Here is a 19,879-nt window from a genome sequence, read left to right as displayed (position 1 = left end):
TAAGCAATCACTAAGATTGGTGAGTTCTTATTATCAAACTCGTCGAACCACATGAGATGCACCGGCGATGCCACATGGCATGCACGTTTGCCAAGTTCCATCCAGAAAAATGTACTACATGTGTGAGGCCGGCGATGGCATGCCTTGTTTTGCCTAGTTCCATCTGACAAAGAGTGGGCAGATCTTTCATTTTCAGATAATTCAAGAAAAATCATTTAAAGAGTTCACCTCTTACTTGTTAGCTGCATTTGTTTTTTTAGCCCTTTTACTGATTTTCGTAAAACATGTCATTCATAGGTTGCTTGGCTTCTTTGCTGCAACTGCTCTTTGTGTCAAGGGTGCAATGGTCATCTAGTATTAGAAGTATAATTGATGGGTTAATCAAAAGCCAAATAATATGCTGTAAAGAAAATACAAACCATCAATATGAAGGATCTCCTACAATTATGAAACTATGACAGCTTGATCCGCGTAACATCGTATGGTGGACCAGAAATGACATATAAAGACGTAGCAGGCAATCATTGTTAACTTGATGTTAGGCTAAGCCAGAAGAAAAGTCATATTTGTTTTACGATAAGCCTATCCAAGGGAAAAAGGAACAACAGAAAAGCTACCCTAGCAAGCTGCATGCGCCATGCCCGCCGGCATTCCATGACGCAAGTACCTGGCTGGCCGGCCTCAACATCCTCCCAGTGCCGATCAGAATTACACCGCTAAAGAGTAGTGGCGCCAGTAGCCTTCCGGCTGGCCGGCCGGCCTGCCGTCTGGTCAATCATGGCAGCTTTGACCTGAGGAGGCAGGTACTTATATGACCCATTATCTCAAACTATACAAGCCTAAATGGAAGTTCTCCTTGGATGCACGTCGTTTGTTTCGTTTTTTAAGTTCTTTTCTGCCGTCTTCCGTTAATAGTAGGACACATGGAAGCTGATGTGCGTTTAGACGCCAATACAAATTCCCCTTTCAGCCATAAAGCAACAGAGATAACGACGCATGTTATCGCTATGCTAATTGGGGAAGCAGAGTACATCGGATGAGCCAGCATACCCCCAGATATATGTCTTTCCACGTCCCAACAAAATTGATGCCAGCTTCCTCCTACAGCTAAATTGTTTTTAAACTTTGCTTATCGGACAATGAGTGTAAGATGCGACCTAACCTAACGCGTGGTTAAAGTTTCATTTTATGTTTCAAAGATTTATTAATTGCTTCCAAAACAATCTATCTACCTATCTATTACTGAAAGAATAAAAGGAATGGTGAAGATTAATTTGTTAATCTTAAGTTATGAAAATTTAGCGGTGGAGATTCAACATCTTATATACATAGGCTAGAAGTAGATGGGGAAAAAAATCTGTGATACAAAGAGGCTATATGCAGTTAGGATCCCTATTCAGGCTTATTAGAAAAAAGAATTTCTATTCAGGTCGTATTTATTTGCCGAATTCAGTGTTTTTCTTCTGGTCTTGCAAATACTGATTGTAATGATACTTTGCCTCCTCTCTACTATTGAACGATTCATGGGAGCTGTCTGGGTAACGAAGCACTTGTTCATTGCATGCGGATCATGAATCATAGACTCCTAGCTAGACACGTACCTGCGTATACCATGTATACTACTTCATACACAAACAAAGAGAAAATGATTCCAAGAAAGAATGCAAGTTCAATAACAGATCATCATAATCCACATAAGCATTCATCACTCATATAACCAAAAGCATCACAAGTGGGAATCCAAGTCCACATCAACAGGTACATAACTATATCACTAAATCAACATCAAACTATCGAGGTGGACTACTCCGATGTGTCGTCGATGAAACCATTGATCGTGGAGGCAGAACACGTGGGGGCATCCCCCATAGTGGAGAAGCAAGCGTCGTGTGGAATGATGATCAGTGGACTCAATGGCACGTCATCACTCTCCTTAGGGGGGGGGGGATTGCTCTCCATAGTTGGCGGATTCTTCTTGGCTAGATCCACAAAATACTTTAGTAGGATCGGCTCTGGGTTCTTCTCAAGGAATGCCGCCAAGGAGTCTTCACTACCGCGGTGCTCCTTGAACGGGGAGTCGACTGTAAGAGAAGTTGCGGCATTGGAGGAAGCCGTAACTGCGAAACTGATCGGTGCTAACACCTTTCATCATACAATGAAAATTAACATAAGAATAAAGTATCAAAGATAATTGCTAAGCAAATTTATCAAGGTGATTGTATATATGAAGGACACTCTCATGAGTATTTCGACTTATAATGATGGTCAGGCTGCGTGAGCTCATCGTGCATACTCGAGGTATCACGGGATGAACTCCCCCATATCGACCGTCATCGTCAAAATTCTATTATTTCTTCGAGAAGATGTTATAAAACTGTCATCTCTCTGGTGGTCGTATATACGATGGACACACTCTCACGGGTGTTCCAACTTTCCGTGATGGTCGAGATGGACGAGTCCATCGTGTGTTACAAAGGTATATCACAGGACGAACTCACCCAGATTGACCATCGTTGTCAGAAGTCGATTTCTTGCCTCGACAAACAATTCTTATCGACTATTGGTGATGGTTGCTCTTCCTCTGCTCCTCCTACTTTAAAAAGATCACAGAGTGGGGACAGAGGAAGCACGACCCCCTACAACAATAGTCAGTAGCATTCCTCTTCAAACATTTCTCATCCGTCAAATATGGTGGACTCACCCAAGATGTATGCCACATTAACAAAACCTACTACATAACTAAAATTACTAGATAGAAACTAGAATTACTACAAAAAAAACAAGACATGAACTTCTACATTAGTAAAACAACATAAAATAAACTACATGCAGACTACTGGATAAAAACTACTTGCAAGGGTGTGTTTGGTTCATTTTTTTGGAGGTTTTATGAAAAACACGGGCCTGACAGAGTAGAGCCTGGTAGAGTAGATCCCAAAATACGACGTTTGTATGTTGACTGACTACTTGCATATAGGTTGCCTGCATCGTAGAAGACTCCTCTACCCAATGTTTGGTTGCATACATGCATCGTGGTTTGGAGTTAACAACTACACTCAACATAGAGGTTAAGTAGAATGTTCACTGCCACTACGACCAGAACTGAGTCTGCGCGCTCACGATCATAGCTGTCCTCACCGTCCTTCTCTTCTTCGTCCTCTTGCTGCTCAGTCCCACCATCGAGATCTGTTTCATGATCAAATATGCCCGTGGACGACTGGGCCCCGCCCCTACCTACGACGAAGTCGTTGTTGCCGCCTTTCGGGACACCCTCCTGCAACTCCTGCCCCCGCTACCGGAGCCTCTGCATGGGCGACCCTGCAACGAGAGACTGCGTGGCTTGCCTCACCACGGCCACCAAGAGGCTCACCAGCTGCGGTGCAAGCAGGCGCGCCAACGTCTGGAGCAGCGAGGGCTGCTTCCGAGCCTACAACGACAGCAACACCTCCTCTAAGCACGAGGATGCCTTTCTTGGCTTCGTCAACTTTGGCAAGGAGGTCTACACATCCGTCATCTCCGTCGACGACGGCACACCACACTCAAAGGAATCTTCAAATATTCAACCTACAGAGTGAACCAAAATTGTTGAACAAAGTTTCAACTATGAACACAAAATTCAACATACACAGCGAATGAAACTATGATCCGATCGCATGAATGGAAGCAGAACATCGAGGTGCATATTTTTTGATGTACAACTTATAATGAATCGAAGTATAGTTATATAGAAACAATGAAGGAGATTAAAGAGGTGTTTCGAATAAAATATGGACGAACCAGGCAAAGCCCCCAAACTTTGTTTCTACTTTGCGAGGGAAAGTGTGTCTGGACCGCTCGGCGGACCGATACAGGCCTGCGTTAGATGGCACAACACGTCCGGCTCGTGCGATTTTGATATATGCGGGTGGTTTGATGATCGGTGTTGGAGATTCCCTTAAGAAGCTCAATGATCTGGAAGAGAGGGCACATGAAAATTCCGTTGACGATGTAGACAATGCAGGGCATAAACGATAACATTACCGATTGGGAAACAAAATGTCAAACATTACTAAGATAAACGAGGTACATCAAGAGCACATACAGAACAATTTTTGGAGAAAACATCAATCAATTCTTACAGTAGAAACAAAACAAAAAGTAAAAAACAGGGATAAATGAATATGAGAACAGCCATCACGCCGTCGCTCTCGTGATTACTTATAGTATGTGTGATTTTATGTTGTTGGCGAATAAATAGAGTGTGGTTTGCTCATCGATCATGCAGTGGCTATGATCGGGGCGCTGTAGAGGACGAGAGTCTCTACGGTGAGGCCGGGGCCGAAGCCGAAGAGGACACCCCACTCTTTACCCTCTCCAGTTGTAGTGTGGCCGTCCTGGGAAGAGGTCTTACGCATTACGTCGAGGACGAAGAGGACGCACGCGCTGGACATGTTGCCGTACTCGGACAGGACCTCTCGGCTGGCGCGCATTCGCTCCTTGTCAAGGCCAACTTTCTCCTCCACCATGTCAAGGATCGCCGGCCCACCAGGATGTGCAATCCAGAAGATGGAGTTCCAGTCGTGGATGCCCAGAGGCTTGAAGGCGTCCTCGAGTGCTTGCTCGATGTTCTGAGAGATGAGCCCCGGCACGTCCTTGAGAAGGTGGATGGTGAGCCCCGCCTCTGTAAGGTGGCCATTGATGGCGCCCTCCGATTCAGGCAGGATGGTCTGGCTCGCTGATACCAGCTGGAAGAGTGGCTTCTCGAAGGGCTCGTCGAGGTCGGCGCCGATGATGGCAGCGGCTGCGCCATCGCCAAAGAGCGCATGGCCGACGAGCGAATCAAGATGGGACTTGCTGGGGCCACGGAATGCCATGGCGGTGATCTCCGAGCAGACAACGAGCACACGTGCACCGCGGTTGTTCTCGGCGATGTCCTTGGCCATGCGGAGCACGGTGGCACCGCCGAAGCAGCCTTGCTGGTACATCATGAGCCGTTTTACGGTCGGGGAGAGGCCAAGCAACCTAGTGAGCTGGTAGTCGGCACCTGGCATGTCGACGCCAGAGGTGGTGCAGAAGATGACGTGGGTGATCTTGGACAGCGGCTGGCCCCACTCCTTGATGGCCCTCTCCGCCGCCTCTTTCCCGAGCTTGGGGACCTCGACGACGACAATGTCGTGGCGCGTGTTGAGCGACGGCTCCATGTGGGAGCAGATGCTGGGGTGCTTTTTCAGGATGTCCTCGGTGAGGTGCATGTGCCTCTTCCTGATGGTGGACTTCTCGCACATCCTCTCGAACTTCTCCTTGAGGTCCGAGAGGTGCTCGCTCTTGGTGACCCTGAAGTAGTAGTCCGGGTAGGTGGCCTGGTACACGCAGTTGGCCGGAACGGCCGTGCCGATTGCTAGGACGGTTGCCGGACCCACAGCCCGCTGTGCCCTTCTCACTTCCTCCAACTTCACCGCGGCCGCCATTGATCAGCACCGTACAAGGGACTAGCTAGCTTGTGTTCGGTGTAGAAGGGACTAGCACTTAGCTTAGGATTGTTGTATTTCTCAGCCCAGGCCTGGTGTATGGTGATACAACTCACTCGGAGTGCTGCCACTTTATAGAAGATGATTTCCTAACGGCCGGATTCAATCCTTATCTACCGGAGTTGAATACGCCGACGACCGAGCCTGTTTTCTTATGGGAACGCCTGCAGCATAGAGCAACTCTACCGTAATAAGCCTCTCAAGGAGCACGGTGCACACAAAAAATCACCTTAATTTAGCAGTCTCGGCAAGGTTTGGAATTTTTAAAGCAAGAGCCAAAAAACAAAAAAGCAGTCTCGGCAAACATGACACGGCAGGATATGGTAAGCAATCACTAAGATTGGTGAGTTCTTATTATCAAACTCGTCGAACCACATGAGATGCACCGGCGATGCCACATGGCATGCACGTTTGCCGAGTTCCATCCAGAAAAATGTACTACATGTGTGAGGCCGGCGATGGCATGCCTTGTTTTGCCTAGTTCCATCTGACAAAGAGTGGGCAGATCTTTCATTTTCAGATAATTCAAGAAAAATCATTTAAAGAGTTCACCTCTTACTTGTTAGCTGCATTTGTTTTTTTAGCCCTTTTACTGATTTTCGTAAAACATGTCATTCATAGGTTGCTTGGCTTCTTTGCTGCAACTGCTCTTTGTGTCAAGGGTGCAATGGTCATCTAGTATTAGAAGTATAATTGATGGGTTAATCAAAAGCCAAATAATATGCTGTAAAGAAAATACAAACCATCAATATGAAGGATCTCCTACAATTATGAAACTATGACAGCTTGATCCGCGTAACATCGTATGGTGGACCAGAAATGACATATAAAGACGTAGCAGGCAATCATTGTTAACTTGATGTTAGGCTAAGCCAGAAGAAAAGTCATATTTGTTTTACGATAAGCCTATCCAAGGGAAAAAGGAACAACAGAAAAGCTACCCTAGCAAGCTGCATGCGCCATGCCCGCCGGCATTCCATGACGCAAGTACCTGGCTGGCCGGCCTCAACATCCTCCCAGTGCCGATCAGAATTACACCGCTAAAGAGTAGTGGCGCCAGTAGCCTTCCGGCTGGCCGGCCGGCCTGCCGTCTGGTCAATCATGGCAGCTTTGACCTGAGGAGGCAGGTACTTATATGACCCATTATCTCAAACTATACAAGCCTAAATGGAAGTTCTCCTTGGATGCACGTCGTTTGTTTCGTTTTTTAAGTTCTTTTCTGCCGTCTTCCGTTAATAGTAGGACACATGGAAGCTGATGTGCGTTTAGACGCCAATACAAATTCCCCTTTCAGCCATAAAGCAACAGAGATAACGACGCATGTTATCGCTATGCTAATTGGGGAAGCAGAGTACATCGGATGAGCCAGCATACCCCCAGATATATGTCTTTCCACGTCCCAACAAAATTGATGCCAGCTTCCTCCTACAGCTAAATTGTTTTTAAACTTTGCTTATCGGACAATGAGTGTAAGATGCGACCTAACCTAACGCGTGGTTAAAGTTTCATTTTATGTTTCAAAGATTTATTAATTGCTTCCAAAACAATCTATCTACCTATCTATTACTGAAAGAATAAAAGGAATGGTGAAGATTAATTTGTTAATCTTAAGTTATGAAAATTTAGCGGTGGAGATTCAACATCTTATATACATAGGCTAGAAGTAGATGGGGAAAAAAAATCTGTGATACAAAGAGGCTATATGCAGTTAGGATCCCTATTCAGGCTTATTAGAAAAAAGAATTTCTATTCAGGTCGTATTTATTTGCCGAATTCAGTGTTTTTCTTCTGGTCTTGCAAATACTGATTGTAATGATACTTTGCCTCCTCTCTACTATTGAACGATTCATGGGAGCTGTCTGGGTAACGAAGCACTTGTTCATTGCATGCGGATCATGAATCATAGACTCCTAGCTAGACACGTACCTGCGTATACCACGTATACTACTTCATACACAAACAAAGAGAAAATGATTCCAAGAAAGAATGCAAGTTCAATAACAGATCATCATAATCCACATAAGCATTCATCACTCATATAACCAAAAGCATCACAAGTGGGAATCCAAGTCCACATCAACAGGTACATAACTATATCACTAAATCAACATCAAACTATCGAGGTGGACTACTCCGATGTGTCGTCGATGAAACCATTGATCGTGGAGGCAGAACACGTGGGGGCATCCCCCATAGTGGAGAAGCAAGCGTCGTGTGGAATGATGATCAGTGGACTCAATGGCACGTCATCACTCTCCTTAGGGGGGGGGGGATTGCTCTCCATAGTTGGCGGATTCTTCTTGGCTAGATCCACAAAATACTTTAGTAGGATCGGCTCTGGGTTCTTCTCAAGGAATGCCGCCAAGGAGTCCTCACTACCGCGGTGCTCCTTGAACGGGGAGTCGACTGTAATAGAAGTTGCGGCATTGGAGGAAGCCGTAACTGCGAAACTGATCGGTGCTAACACCTTTCATCATACAATGAAAATTAACATAAGAATAAAGTATCAAAGATAATTGCTAAGCAAATTTATCAAGGTGATTGTATATATGAAGGACACTCTCCTGAGTATTTCGACTTATAATGATGGTCAGGCTGCGTGAGCTCATCGTGCATACTCGAGGTATCACGGGATGAACTCCCCCATATCGACCGTCATCGTCAAAATTCTATTATTTCTTCGAGAAGATGTTATAAAACTGTCATCTCTCTGGTGGTTGTATATACGATGGACACACTCTCACGGGTGTTCCAACTTTCCGTGATGGTTGAGATGGACGAGTCCATCGTGTGTTACAAAGGTATATCACAGGACGAACTCACCCAGATTGACCATCGTTGTCAGAAGTCGATTTCTTGCCTCGACAAACAATTCTTATCGACTATTGGTGATGGTTGCTCTTCCTCTGCTCCTCCTACTTTAAAAAGATCACAGAGTGGGGACAGAGGAAGCACGACCCCCTACAACAATAGTCAGTAGCATTCCTCTTCAAACATTTCTCATCCGTCAAATATGGTGGACTCACCCAAGATGTATGCCACATTAACAAAACCTACTACATAACTAAAATTACTAGATAGAAACTAGAATTACTACAAAAAAAACAAGACATGAACTTCTACATTAGTAAAACAACATAAAATAAACTACATGCAGACTACTGGATAAAAACTACTTGCAAGGGTGTGTTTGGTTCATTTTTTTGGAGGTTTTATGAAAAACACGGGCCTGACAGAGTAGAGCCTGGTAGAGTAGATCCCAAAATACGACGTTTGTATGTTGACTGACTACTTGCATATAGGTTGCCTGCATCGTAGAAGACTCCTCTACCCAATGTTTGGTTGCATACATGCATCGTGGTTTGGAGTTAACAACTACACTCAACATAGAGGTTAAGTAGAATGTTCACTGCCACTACGACCAGAACTGAGTCTGCGCGCTCACGATCATAGCTGTCCTCACCGTCCTTCTCTTCTTCGTCCTCTTGCTGCTCAGTCCCACCATCGAGATCTGTTTCATGATCAAATATGCCCGTGGACGACCGGGCCCCGCCCCTACCTACGACGAAGTCGTTGTTGCCGCCTTTCGGGACACCCTCCTGCAACTCCTGCCCCCGCTACCGGAGCCTCTGCATGGGCGACCCTGCAACGAGAGACTGCGTGGCTTGCCTCACCACGGCCACCAAGAGGCTCACCAGCTGCGGTGCAAGCAGGCGCGCCAACGTCTGGAGCAGCGAGGGCTGCTTCCGAGCCTACAACGACAGCAACACCTCCTCTAAGCACGAGGATGCCTTTCTTGGCTTCGTCAACTTTGGCAAGGAGGTCTACACATCCGTCATCTCCGTCGACGACGTCACACCACACTCAAAGGAATCTTCAAATATTGCACACTCAAAGGAATCTTCAAATATTCAACCTACAGAGTGAACCAAAATTGTTGAACAAAGTTTCAACTATGAACACAAAATTCAACATACACAGCGAATGAAACTATGATCCGATCGCATGAATGGAAGCAGAACATCGAGGTGCATATTTTTTGATGTACAACTTATAATGAATCGAAGTATAGTTATATAGAAACAATGAAGGAGATTAAAGAGGTGTTTCGAATAAAATATGGGCGAACCAGGGAAAGCCCCCAAACTTTGTTTCTACTTTGCGAGGGAAAGTGTGTCTGGACCGCTCGGCGGACCGATACAGGCCTGCGTTAGATGGCACAACACGTCCGACTCGTGCGATTTTGATATATGCGGGTGGTTTGATGATCGGTGTTGGAGATTCCGTTAAGAAGCTCAATGATCTGGAAGAGAGGGCACATGGAAATTCCGTTGACGATGTAGACAATGCAGGGCATACACGATAACATTACTGATTGGGAAACAAAATGTCAAACATTACTAAGATAAACGAGGTACATCAAGAGCACATACGGAACAATTTTTGGAGGAAAACATCAATCAATTCCTACAGTAGAAACAAAACAAAAAGTAAAAAAACAGGGATAAATGAATATGAGAACAGCCATCACGCCGTCGCTCTCGTGATTACTTATAGTATGTGTGATTTTATGTTGTTGGCGAATAAATAGAGTGTGGTTTGCTCATCGATCATGCAGTGGCTATGATCGGGGCGCTGTAGAGGACGAGAGTCTCTACGGTGAGGCCGGGGCCGAAGCCGAAGAGGACACCCCACTCTTTACCCTCTCCAGTTGTAGTGTGGCCGTCCTGGGAAGAGGTCTTACGCATTACGTCGAGGACGAAGAGGACGCACGCGCTGGACATGTTGCCGTACTCGGACAGGACCTCTCGGCTGGCGCGCATTCGCTCCTTGTCAAGGCCAACTTTCTCCTCCACCATGTCAAGGATCGCCGGCCCACCAGGATGTGCAATCCAGAAGATGGAGTTCCAGTCGTGGATGCCCAGAGGCTTGAAGGCGTCCTCGAGTGCTTGCTCGATGTTCTGAGAGATGAGCCCCGGCACGTCCTTGAGAAGGTGGATGGTGAGCCCCGCCTCTGTAAGGTGGCCATTGATGGCGCCCTCCGATTCAGGCAGGATGGTCTGGCTCGCTGATACCAGCTGGAAGAGTGGCTTCTCGAAGGGCTCGTCGAGGTCGGCGCCGATGATGGCAGCGGCTGCGCCATCGCCAAAGAGCGCATGGCCGACGAGCGAATCAAGATGGGACTTGCTGGGGCCACGGAATGCCATGGCGGTGATCTCCGAGCAGACAACGAGCACACGTGCACCGCGGTTGTTCTCGGCGATGTCCTTGGCCATGCGGAGCACGGTGGCACCGCCGAAGCAGCCTTGCTGGTACATCATGAGCCGTTTTACAGTCGGGGAGAGGCCAAGCAACCTAGTGAGCTGGTAGTCGGCACCTGGCATGTCGACGCCAGAGGTGGTGCAGAAGATGACGTGGGTGATCTTGGACAGCGGCTGGCCCCACTCCTTGATGGCCCTATCCGCCGCCTCTTTCCCGAGCTTGGGGACCTCGACGACGACAATGTCGTGGCGCGTGTTGAGCGACGGCTCCATGTGGGAGCAGATGCTGGGGTGCTTTTTCAGGATGTCCTCGGTGAGGTGCATGTGCCTCTTCCTGATGGTGGACTTCTCGCACATCCTCTCGAACTTCTCCTTGAGGTCCGAGAGGTGCTCGCTCTTGGTGACCCTGAAGTAGTAGTCCGGGTAGGTGGCCTGGTACACGCAGTTGGCCGGAACGGCCGTGCCGATTGCTAGGACGGTTGCCGGACCCACAGCCCGCTGTGCCCTTCTCACTTCCTCCAACTTCACCGCGGCCGCCATTGATCAGCACCGTACAAGGGACTAGCTAGCTTGTGTTCGGTGTAGAAGGGACTAGCACTTAGCTTAGGATTGTTGTATTTCTCAGCCCAGGCCTGGTGTATGGTGATACAACTCACTCGGAGTGCTGCCACTTTATAGAAGATGATTTCCTAACGGCCGGATTCAATCCTTATCTACCGGAGTTGAATACGCCGACGACCGAGCCTGTTTTCTTATGGGAACGCCTGCAGCATAGAGCAACTCTACCGTAATAAGCCTCTCAAGGAGCACGGTGCACACAAAAAATCACCTTAATTTAGCAGTCTCGGCAAGGTTTGGAATTTTTAAAGCAAGAGCCAAAAAACAAAAAAGCAGTCTCGGCAAACATGACACGGCAGGATATGGTAAGCAATCACTAAGATTGGTGAGTTCTTATTATCAAACTCGTCGAACCACATGAGATGCACCGGCGATGCCACATGGCATGCACGTTTGCCGAGTTCCATCCAGAAAAATGTACTACATGTGTGAGGCCGGCGATGGCATGCCTTGTTTTGCCTAGTTCCATCTGACAAAGAGTGGGCAGATCTTTCATTTTCAGATAATTCAAGAAAAATCATTTAAAGAGTTCACCTCTTACTTGTTAGCTGCATTTGTTTTTTTAGCCCTTTTACTGATTTTCGTAAAACATGTCATTCATAGGTTGCTTGGCTTCTTTGCTGCAACTGCTCTTTGTGTCAAGGGTGCAATGGTCATCTAGTATTAGAAGTATAATTGATGGGTTAATCAAAAGCCAAATAATATGCTGTAAAGAAAATACAAACCATCAATATGAAGGATCTCCTACAATTATGAAACTATGACAGCTTGATCCGCGTAACATCGTATGGTGGACCAGAAATGACATATAAAGACGTAGCAGGCAATCATTGTTAACTTGATGTTAGGCTAAGCCAGAAGAAAAGTCATATTTGTTTTACGATAAGCCTATCCAAGGGAAAAAGGAACAACAGAAAAGCTACCCTAGCAAGCTGCATGCGCCATGCCCGCCGGCATTCCATGACGCAAGTACCTGGCTGGCCGGCCTCAACATCCTCCCAGTGCCGATCAGAATTACACCGCTAAAGAGTAGTGGCGCCAGTAGCCTTCCGGCTGGCCGGCCGGCCTGCCGTCTGGTCAATCATGGCAGCTTTGACCTGAGGAGGCAGGTACTTATATGACCCATTATCTCAAACTATACAAGCCTAAATGGAAGTTCTCCTTGGATGCACGTCGTTTGTTTCGTTTTTTAAGTTCTTTTCTGCCGTCTTCCGTTAATAGTAGGACACATGGAAGCTGATGTGCGTTTAGACGCCAATACAAATTCCCCTTTCAGCCATAAAGCAACAGAGATAACGACGCATGTTATCGCTATGCTAATTGGGGAAGCAGAGTACATCGGATGAGCCAGCATACCCCCAGATATATGTCTTTCCACGTCCCAACAAAATTGATGCCAGCTTCCTCCTACAGCTAAATTGTTTTTAAACTTTGCTTATCGGACAATGAGTGTAAGATGCGACCTAACCTAACGCGTGGTTAAAGTTTCATTTTATGTTTCAAAGATTTATTAATTGCTTCCAAAACAATCTATCTACCTATCTATTACTGAAAGAATAAAAGGAATGGTGAAGATTAATTTGTTAATCTTAAGTTATGAAAATTTAGCGGTGGAGATTCAACATCTTATATACATAGGCTAGAAGTAGATGGGGAAAAAAAATCTGTGATACAAAGAGGCTATATGCAGTTAGGATCCCTATTCAGGCTTATTAGAAAAAAGAATTTCTATTCAGGTCGTATTTATTTGCCGAATTCAGTGTTTTTCTTCTGGTCTTGCAAATACTGATTGTAATGATACTTTGCCTCCTCTCTACTATTGAACGATTCATGGGAGCTGTCTGGGTAACGAAGCACTTGTTCATTGCATGCGGATCATGAATCATAGACTCCTAGCTAGACACGTACCTGCGTATACCACGTATACTACTTCATACACAAACAAAGAGAAAATGATTCCAAGAAAGAATGCAAGTTCAATAACAGATCATCATAATCCACATAAGCATTCATCACTCATATAACCAAAAGCATCACAAGTGGGAATCCAAGTCCACATCAACAGGTACATAACTATATCACTAAATCAACATCAAACTATCGAGGTGGACTACTCCGATGTGTCGTCGATGAAACCATTGATCGTGGAGGCAGAACACGTGGGGGCATCCCCCATAGTGGAGAAGCAAGCGTCGTGTGGAATGATGATCAGTGGACTCAATGGCACGTCATCACTCTCCTTAGGGGGGGGGGGGGATTGCTCTCCATAGTTGGCGGATTCTTCTTGGCTAGATCCACAAAATACTTTAGTAGGATCTGCTCTGGGTTCTTCTCAAGGAATGCCGCCAAGGAGTCCTCACTACCGCGGTGCTCCTTGAACGGGGAGTCGACTGTAATAGAAGTTGCGGCATTGGAGGAAGCCGTAACTGCGAAACTGATCGGTGCTAACACCTTTCATCATACAATGAAAATTAACATAAGAATAAAGTATCAAAGATAATTGCTAAGCAAATTTATCAAGGTGATTGTATATATGAAGGACACTCTCCTGAGTATTTCGACTTATAATGATGGTCAGGCTGCGTGAGCTCATCGTGCATACTCGAGGTATCACGGGATGAACTCCCCCATATCGACCGTCATCGTCAAAATTCTATTATTTCTTCGAGAAGATGTTATAAAACTGTCATCTCTCTGGTGGTTGTATATACGATGGACACACTCTCACGGGTGTTCCAACTTTCCGTGATGGTTGAGATGGACGAGTCCATCGTGTGTTACAAAGGTATATCACAGGACGAACTCACCCAGATTGACCATCGTTGTCAGAAGTCGATTTCTTGCCTCGACAAACAATTCTTATCGACTATTGGTGATGGTTGCTCTTCCTCTGCTCCTCCTACTTTAAAAAGATCACAGAGTGGGGACAGAGGAAGCACGACCCCCTACAACAATAGTCAGTAGCATTCCTCTTCAAACATTTCTCATCCGTCAAATATGGTGGACTCACCCAAGATGTATGCCACATTAACAAAACCTACTACATAACTAAAATTACTAGATAGAAACTAGAATTACTACAAAAAAAACAAGACATGAACTTCTACATTAGTAAAACAACATAAAATAAACTACATGCAGACTACTGGATAAAAACTACTTGCAAGGGTGTGTTTGGTTCATTTTTTTGGAGGTTTTATGAAAAACACGGGCCTGACAGAGTAGAGCCTGGTAGAGTAGATCCCAAAATACGACGTTTGTATGTTGACTGACTACTTGCATATAGGTTGCCTGCATCGTAGAAGACTCCTCTACCCAATGTTTGGTTGCATACATGCATCGTGGTTTGGAGTTAACAACTACACTCAACATAGAGGTTAAGTAGAATGTTCACTGCCACTACGACCAGAACTGAGTCTGCGCGCTCACGATCATAGCTGTCCTCACCGTCCTTCTCTTCTTCGTCCTCTTGCTGCTCAGTCCCACCATCGAGATCTGTTTCATGATCAAATATGCCCGTGGACGACTGGGCCCCGCCCCTACCTACGACGAAGTCGTTGTTGCCGCCTTTCGGGACACCCTCCTGCAACTCCTGCCCCCGCTACCGGAGCCTCTGCATGGGCGACCCTGCAACGAGAGACTGCGTGGCTTGCCTCACCACGGCCACCAAGAGGCTCACCAGCTGCGGTGCAAGCAGGCGCGCCAACGTCTGGAGCAGCGAGGGCTGCTTCCGAGCCTACAACGACAGCAACACCTCCTCTAAGCACGAGGATGCCTTTCTTGGCTTCGTCAACTTTGGCAAGGAGGTCTACACATCCGTCATCTCCGTCGACGACGGCACACCACACTCAAAGGAATCTTCAAATATTCAACCTACAGAGTGAACCAAAATTGTTGAACAAAGTTTCAACTATGAACACAAAATTCAACATACACAGCGAATGAAACTATGATCCGATCGCATGAATGGAAGCAGAACATCGAGGTGCATATTTTTTGATGTACAACTTATAATGAATCGAAGTATAGTTATATAGAAACAATGAAGGAGATTAAAGAGGTGTTTCGAATAAAATATGGACGAACCAGGCAAAGCCCCCAAACTTTGTTTCTACTTTGCGAGGGAAAGTGTGTCTGGACCGCTCGGCGGACCGATACAGGCCTGCGTTAGATGGCACAACACGTCCGGCTCATGCGATTTTGATATATGCGGGTGGTTTGATGATCGGTGTTGGAGATTCCCTTAAGAAGCTCAATGATCTGGAAGAGAGGGCACATGGAAATTCCGTTGACGATGTAGACAATGCAGGGCATAAACGATAACATTACCGATTGGGAAACAAAATGTCAAACATTACTAAGATAAACGAGGTACATCAAGAGCACATACAGAACAATTTTTGGAGAAAACATCAATCAATTCTTACAGTAGAAACAAAACAAAAAGTAAAAAAACAGGGATAAATGAATATGAGAACAGCCATCACGCCGTCGCTCTCGTGATTACTTATAGTATGTGTGATTTTATGTTGTTGGCGAATAAATAGAGTGTGGTTTGCTCATCGATCATGCAGTGGCTATGATCGGGGCGCTGTAGAGGACGAGAGTCTCTACGGTGAGGCCGGGGCCGAAGCCGAAGAGGACACCCCACTCTTTACCCTCTCCAGTTGTAGTGTGGCCGTCCTGGGAAGAGGTCTTACGCATTACGTCGAGGACGAAGAGGACGCACGCGCTGGACATGTTGCCGTACTCGGACAGGACCTCTCGGCTGGCGCGCATTCGCTCCTTGTCAAGGCCAACTTTCTCCTCCACCATGTCAAGGATCGCCGGCCCACCAGGATGTGCAATCCAGAAGATGGAGTTCCAGTCGTGGATGCCCAGAGGCTTGAAGGCGTCCTCGAGTGCTTGCTCGATGTTCTGAGAGATGAGCCCCGGCACGTCCTTGAGAAGGTGGATGGTGAGCCCCGCCTCTGTAAGGTGGCCATTGATGGCGCCCTCCGATTCAGGCAGGATGGTCTGGCTCGCTGATACCAGCTGGAAGAGTGGCTTCTCGAAGGGCTCGTCGAGGTCGGCGCCGATGATGGCAGCGGCTGCGCCATCGCCAAAGAGCGCATGGCCGACGAGCGAATCAAGATGGGACTTGCTGGGGCCACGGAATGCCATGGCGGTGATCTCCGAGCAGACAACGAGCACACGTGCACCGCGGTTGTTCTCGGCGATGTCCTTGGCCATGCGGAGCACGGTGGCACCGCCGAAGCAGCCTTGCTGGTACATCATGAGCCGTTTTACGGTCGGGGAGAGGCCAAGCAACCTAGTGAGCTGGTAGTCGGCACCTGGCATGTCGACGCCAGAGGTGGTGCAGAAGATGACGTGGGTGATCTTGGACAGCGGCTGGCCCCACTCCTTGATGGCCCTCTCCGCCGCCTCTTTCCCGAGCTTGGGGACCTCGACGACGACAATGTCGTGGCGCGTGTTGAGCGACGGCTCCATGTGGGAGCAGATGCTGGGGTGCTTTTTCAGGATGTCCTCGGTGAGGTGCATGTGCCTCTTCCTGATGGTGGACTTCTCGCACATCCTCTCGAACTTCTCCTTGAGGTCCGAGAGGTGCTCGCTCTTGGTGACCCTGAAGTAGTAGTCCGGGTAGGTGGCCTGGTACACGCAGTTGGCCGGAACGGCCGTGCCGATTGCTAGGACGGTTGCCGGACCCACAGCCCGCTGTGCCCTTCTCACTTCCTCCAACTTCACCGCGGCCGCCATTGATCAGCACCGTACAAGGGACTAGCTAGCTTGTGTTCGGTGTAGAAGGGACTAGCACTTAGCTTAGGATTGTTGTATTTCTCAGCCCAGGCCTGGTGTATGGTGATACAACTCACTCGGAGTGCTGCCACTTTATAGAAGATGATTTCCTAACGGCCGGATTCAATCCTTATCTACCGGAGTTGAATACGCCGACGACCGAGCCTGTTTTCTTATGGGAACGCCTGCAGCATAGAGCAACTCTACCGTAATAAGCCTCTCAAGGAGCACTGTGCACACAAAAAATCACCTTAATTTAGCAGTCTCGGCAAGGTTTGGAATTTTTAAAGCAAGAGCCAAAAAACAAAAAAGCAGTCTCGGCAAACATGACACGGCAGGATATGGTAAGCAATCACTAAGATTGGTGAGTTCTTATTATCAAACTCGTCGAACCACATGAGATGCACCGGCGATGCCACATGGCATGCACGTTTGCCGAGTTCCATCCAGAAAAATGTACTACATGTGTGAGGCCGGCGATGGCATGCCTTGTTTTGCCTAGTTCCATCTGACAAAGAGTGGGCAGATCTTTCATTTTCAGATAATTCAAGAAAAATCATTTAAAGAGTTCACCTCTTACTTGTTAGCTGCATTTGTTTTTTTAGCCCTTTTACTGATTTTCGTAAAACATGTCATTCATAGGTTGCTTGGCTTCTTTGCTGCAACTGCTCTTTGTGTCAAGGGTGCAATGGTCATCTAGTATTAGAAGTATAATTGATGGGTTAATCAAAAGCCAAATAATATGCTGTAAAGAAAATACAAACCATCAATATGAAGGATCTCCTACAATTATGAAACTATGACAGCTTGATCCGCGTAACATCGTATGGTGGACCAGAAATGACATATAAAGACGTAGCAGGCAATCATTGTTAACTTGATGTTAGGCTAAGCCAGAAGAAAAGTCATATTTGTTTTACGATAAGCCTATCCAAGGGAAAAAGGAACAACAGAAAAGCTACCCTAGCAAGCTGCATGCGCCATGCCCGCCGGCATTCCATGACGCAAGTACCTGGCTGGCCGGCCTCAACATCCTCCCAGTGCCGATCAGAATTACACCGCTAAAGAGTAGTGGCGCCAGTAGCCTTCCGGCTGGCCGGCCGGCCTGCCGTCTGGTCAATCATGGCAGCTTTGACCTGAGGAGGCAGGTACTTATATGACCCATTATCTCAAACTATACAAGCCTAAATGGAAGTTCTCCTTGGATGCACGTCGTTTGTTTCGTTTTTTAAGTTCTTTTCTGCCGTCTTCCGTTAATAGTAGGACACATGGAAGCTGATGTGCGTTTAGACGCCAATACAAATTCCCCTTTCAGCCATAAAGCAACAGAGATAACGACGCATGTTATCGCTATGCTAATTGGGGAAGCAGAGTACATCGGATGAGCCAGCATACCCCCAGATATATGTCTTTCCACGTCCCAACAAAATTGATGCCAGCTTCCTCCTACAGCTAAATTGTTTTTAAACTTTGCTTATCGGACAATGAGTGTAAGATGCGACCTAACCTAACGCGTGGTTAAAGTTTCATTTTATGTTTCAAAGATTTATTAATTGCTTCCAAAACAATCTATCTACCTATCTATTACTGAAAGAATAAAAGGAATGGTGAAGATTAATTTGTTAATCTTAAGTTATGAAAATTTAGCGGTGGAGATTCAACATCTTATATACATAGGCTAGAAGTAGATGGGGAAAAAAAATCTGTGATACAAAGAGGCTATATGCAGTTAGGATCCCTATTCAGGCTTATTAGAAAAAAGAATTTCTATTCAGGTCGTATTTATTTGCCGAATTCAGTGTTTTTCTTCTGGTCTTGCAAATACTGATTGTAATGATACTTTGCCTCCTCTCTACTATTGAACGATTCATGGGAGCTGTCTGGGTAACGAAGCACTTGTTCATTGCATGCGGATCATGAATCATAGACTCCTAGCTAGACACGTACCTGCGTATACCACGTATACTACTTCATACACAAACAAAGAGAAAATGATTCCAAGAAAGAATGCAAGTTCAATAACAGATCATCATAATCCACATAAGCATTCATCACTCATATAACCAAAAGCATCACAAGTGGGAATCCAAGTCCACATCAACAGGTACATAACTATATCACTAAATCAACATCAAACTATCGAGGTGGACTACTCCGATGTGTCGTCGATGAAACCATTGATCGTGGAGGCAGAACACGTGGGGGCATCCCCCATAGTGGAGAAGCAAGCGTCGTGTGGAATGATGATCAGTGGACTCAATGGCACGTCATCACTCTCCTTAGGGGGGGGGATTGCTCTCCATAGTTGGCGGATTCTTCTTGGCTAGATCCACAAAATACTTTAGTAGGATCGGCTCTGGGTTCTTCTCAAGGAATGCCGCCAAGGAGTCCTCACTACCGCGGTGCTCCTTGAACGGGGAGTCGACTGTAATAGAAGTTGCGGCATTGGAGGAAGCCGTAACTGCGAAACTGATCGGTGCTAACACCTTTCATCATACAATGAAAATTAACATAAGAATAAAGTATCAAAGATAATTGCTAAGCAAATTTATCAAGGTGATTGTATATATGAAGGACACTCTCCTGAGTATTTCGACTTATAATGATGGTCAGGCTGCGTGAGCTCATCGTGCATACTCGAGGTATCACGGGATGAACTCCCCCATATCGACCGTCATCGTCAAAATTCTATTATTT

General features: G+C 46.4%; 3 protein-coding genes across 3 annotated transcripts; all 3 read right to left on the bottom strand.

The window, feature by feature from the left end:
- Positions 1-4,197: 4,197 nt before the first annotated feature.
- Positions 4,198-5,447, bottom strand: LOC123442699 (chalcone synthase 2-like). Its single transcript, XM_045118855.1, has one exon. It carries the CDS (start codon positions 5,445-5,447, stop codon positions 4,257-4,259), a length of 1,191 nt encoding a protein of 396 aa, XP_044974790.1. The 3' UTR covers positions 4,198-4,256.
- A 4,547-nt stretch (positions 5,448-9,994) lies between these two features.
- On the bottom strand, positions 9,995-11,308 carry LOC123442618 (chalcone synthase 2-like). Its single transcript, XM_045118748.1, has one exon. It carries the CDS (start codon positions 11,306-11,308, stop codon positions 10,118-10,120), a length of 1,191 nt encoding a protein of 396 aa, XP_044974683.1. The 3' UTR covers positions 9,995-10,117.
- A 4,578-nt stretch (positions 11,309-15,886) lies between these two features.
- Positions 15,887-17,143, bottom strand: LOC123442530 (chalcone synthase 2-like). Its single transcript, XM_045118637.1, has one exon. The coding sequence runs from the start codon at positions 17,141-17,143 to the stop codon at positions 15,953-15,955; it is 1,191 nt and encodes a 396-aa protein (XP_044974572.1). The 3' UTR covers positions 15,887-15,952.
- Positions 17,144-19,879: the final 2,736 nt, after the last annotated feature.

This window comes from Hordeum vulgare, chromosome 1H (assembly GCF_904849725.1).
Source record: "Hordeum vulgare subsp. vulgare chromosome 1H, MorexV3_pseudomolecules_assembly, whole genome shotgun sequence".
Classification (NCBI taxonomy): domain Eukaryota; kingdom Viridiplantae; phylum Streptophyta; class Magnoliopsida; order Poales; family Poaceae; genus Hordeum; species Hordeum vulgare.
This window is presented reverse-complemented; position numbering and strand designations above follow the sequence as displayed.

What these genes read in the sequence shown, in the direction of transcription:
- LOC123442699 (XM_045118855.1), bottom strand. Translation starts at nt 5,447, where the DNA reads ATGGCGGCCGCGGTGAAGTTGGAGGAAGTGAGAAGGGCACAGCGGGCT.
- LOC123442618 (XM_045118748.1), bottom strand. Translation starts at nt 11,308, where the DNA reads ATGGCGGCCGCGGTGAAGTTGGAGGAAGTGAGAAGGGCACAGCGGGCT.
- LOC123442530 (XM_045118637.1), bottom strand. Translation starts at nt 17,143, where the DNA reads ATGGCGGCCGCGGTGAAGTTGGAGGAAGTGAGAAGGGCACAGCGGGCT.